Raw genomic sequence first — 3040 nt, 5'->3', positions numbered from 1 at the left:
GCAATTTTCGCTTTCGTCGCCCCTTTGTCACCAAATTCGTAGCCGCTGTAAGTTGTGTGCTGTTGCTAAGCGCACATACGTATATACATAAATATATACCCGCAAGCCAACACTGCACCGGTGCATTTCGGCTCCGTGTTGTTGTTGCTTGCATTTTCGTTTTCGTTTCGCGCGCTTAGAAACAGCGCACATACACACATACATACGTTAGCAAGCCAGCATCTGCACAGTGCATTGCGCTCTGTAGTCTGTGTTGTTGCTTGCACTTTTCGTTGTCGCGCGCTTTGCAGCGCTTAGAACTCGCTCCCCTACATTCGTTGGTTGAGCATATCAGTGCGATATCTTGTTTGCTCCCTCGAATTGTGTACTCCCTATTATTGTCCGAGAAAGCTTAGTGGTTAGCTTAGGACAAAAAATAATAATAAAAAATAACTCAAAATAATAATTCCAAAAAAAAATAATAAATTTTTTGTTTTAATTTTCTTTTTCGTTGTTGTTGTTGGAAGCAACAAGATTTATTTTGTATTTTATTTTTATATTTTTGTCGTCTCCTCTAATAACCCACATAAAAATGAATTCGAAAGAAACTCTTGAAGGCTCTAAAAGAAACTTGCTATTTGCGTGAAGAGCATTTGCAGAGTTAATAATCAAATTCTCGATGACACGATCGGTCGAGATTTGACAGAGCTAGAGTGCAGGCTTGAGATGTTGTCGTCGCATATTGAAAATGCTCTCAAATATCAAAGCAGAATTGAGACATTTGACGAATATGACGATTACCGGTGCGAGTTAGAAGAGATTTGCATTACTGCAAAGGCAAGGCTGAAGGCGATGGTGAAATCGTTGACCGATACTTCATCCGCCAATATATCGATTCAGCCGATTGCCGCTCCTCGTACCCGTCTGCCTAAACTCTCATTGCCAAAGTTCAGCGGAAAGTATTCCGAATTTAAAAATTTCATAAGCTTGTTTGAGACTCTTGTTGACAATGACCATTCAATTCCGCGCATTGAGAAATTCAATCATCTCATTTCTTGTCTCTCTGGTGAGGCTCTTGGAACGGTGAGAGCGTTTCAAGTCACCGAGGACAACTATGAAAAAGCAATGGCGAGTTTGAAAAGAGTATATGACAATGATTGTCTGATATTTAATGAAAATATCACTGCTCTTTTCAATTTGCCAAAGATTTCGCAGCCCTCCGCTTCAGCGTTGCGAAACTTGATTGACACTGTCTCTGCGATATACGGATCTTTGTTGTCGATAGGTGATGATAAGAAGATTGCAAATGCAATCCTTATTCACCTGGTCATGCACAAAGTTGATGCAATGACAAAGAAGAAGTGGGATGAGCAGCTAGATTACACGAAAATTCCATTATGGAGTGAGTGTGAAACTGTGCTTAATCGTCGATATCAGCACTTGTCAGCTGAGAATTCGACAAAGTCCGATAGTCAAGCCGTTTCCACTAAACAGCTTAATAAAAGCTCGTTTTCGTGTACGACGCTCAAAGATAAGATTGATCAAAAGACCCAAATATGCGAATATTGCAATTCCGAAGATCATTCCATCGTGAGTTGCTCGATGTTTGCTGCCTTGGCAGTTAAACAGAGATTCGACTACGCGAAAACAACTGCATTATGCATAAATTGTCTTCGGAAGGGTCACACTGTCGCCAAATGTAAGGCAAAAAAGTGTCGTGTGTGCAGCCGTTCACATCATACGTTGCTGCACATATATTCTGCGTCTACAAATAGTAGAGCGTTACCACCCCGAGTCTCCGCTGTTGAGCCTGATCGTCCATCCACTTCACATGCGATGCATGCGACCGTGTCGGATAAAGTGATCCTGGCCACAGCAGTCATCAAAATAAAGACGAATTCAGGCGATTTCGTCTTAGCCCGAGCTTTGCTGGACTCTGGGTCACAAATTAATTTTGTGACTGAGGAACTAGCTCAGCGGCTGCATTTGCGTAGAGAAGACTCGTGTATCAGCTTGCTTGGCATTGGTGAATCCAATTCTCAAGTTAAGAAAAAGATACACACTGTGGTGAAGTCGCGAGTTGGCTGCAATGAATACGCGATCGATTTATGGATCCTCAAATCGATCTCAGGTTATCAGCCAGATCACACTGTAAATGTCAGTGGCTGGAAGATACCTGACAATATTCAGCTAGCGGATCCCTATTTCTTCAAACCGCAGAAAATTGATCTTCTTATCGGCGCTGAAACATTCTTTGATCTATTGTCCGTTGGCCAAATCAAGCAAGGTCCAGAGTGTCCAATCCTCCAAAAGACAAGCCTTGGGTGGATTGTCTCGGGGCGGTACACTCCTGGTGAAAAATCTCACCAGAAGATGACTGTCAATCTGAGCTATCAGGAAGAAAGTTTGAGCTCGATTGACAAGACCTTGCTGAAGTTTTGGACTGTCGAAGATGTGCGCTCTCCCTCCAAAGTCCTTTCCGCTGAACAACAAGGTTGTGAAGATCATTTCACAAATAATGTGAAAAGATTGCCGTCTGGTCGTTTCGAAGTAAGACTGCCGTTTAAATCAGATCCGCACCAGCTTGGGTGCTCATTTGAAGTTGCTAAACGGCGGTTTTTGTCGCTTGAAAAACGCTTAACTCGAGATCCCGAGTTAAAGCGAATGTACTTGGAATTTATGGAAGAATATGTAGAGATGGGCCACATGTCCGAAGTGAGTCACATCCTTCCAAGTACACCACACTATGTTATTCCGCACCAATGTGTATTACGGCCCCAAAGCACTTCGACAAAGCTGAGGGTCGTATTTGATGCTTCGTGTCGCACTTCGACACATAAGGCATTGAATGACATTCTTATGGTCGGGCCGACCATTCAAGAAGAGCTGTTATAAAAGCAAAGCTTAATTATAAAAGCAAAGATACTGCTTCAAGAGCTCTGGCTTCAAAAGTTGGAGTGGGACGAATCCATACCATTGAGTTTGGATACATCGTGGCAGCAATTGAAGTCAAATTTGACACAATTGCAAAACATAAAAGTGCCACGATATTTGTTCACAG

The 3040-nt window shown here is 42.5% G+C and overlaps 1 protein-coding gene across 1 annotated transcript; it reads left to right on the top strand.

Moving 5' to 3' along the window:
- The first annotated feature begins 1815 nt into the window (after nucleotides 1-1815).
- LOC133849672 (uncharacterized) lies at nucleotides 1816-2792 on the top strand. The gene is made up of 2 exons (XM_062285796.1): nucleotides 1816-2694; nucleotides 2763-2792. The coding sequence occupies exons 1-2, from the start codon at nucleotides 1816-1818 to the stop codon at nucleotides 2790-2792; spliced, it is 909 nt and encodes a 302-aa protein (XP_062141780.1).
- The last annotated feature ends 248 nt before the right edge of the window (nucleotides 2793-3040 follow it).

Source organism: Drosophila sulfurigaster, unplaced genomic scaffold, assembly GCF_023558435.1.
Source record: "Drosophila sulfurigaster albostrigata strain 15112-1811.04 unplaced genomic scaffold, ASM2355843v2 contig_147_pilon, whole genome shotgun sequence".
In the NCBI taxonomy this organism is placed as follows: domain Eukaryota; kingdom Metazoa; phylum Arthropoda; class Insecta; order Diptera; family Drosophilidae; genus Drosophila; species Drosophila sulfurigaster.
This window is presented reverse-complemented; position numbering and strand designations above follow the sequence as displayed.

What these genes read in the sequence shown, in the direction of transcription:
- LOC133849672 (XM_062285796.1), top strand. Translation starts at nt 1,816, where the DNA reads ATGCATGCGACCGTGTCGGATAAAGTGATCCTGGCCACAGCAGTCATC. An exon ending in AGATGGGCCACATGTCCGAA is followed by an intron (nt 2,695 to 2,762) that starts GTGAGTCACATC and finishes ACGGCCCCAAAG; the next exon opens with CACTTCGACAAAGCTGAGGG.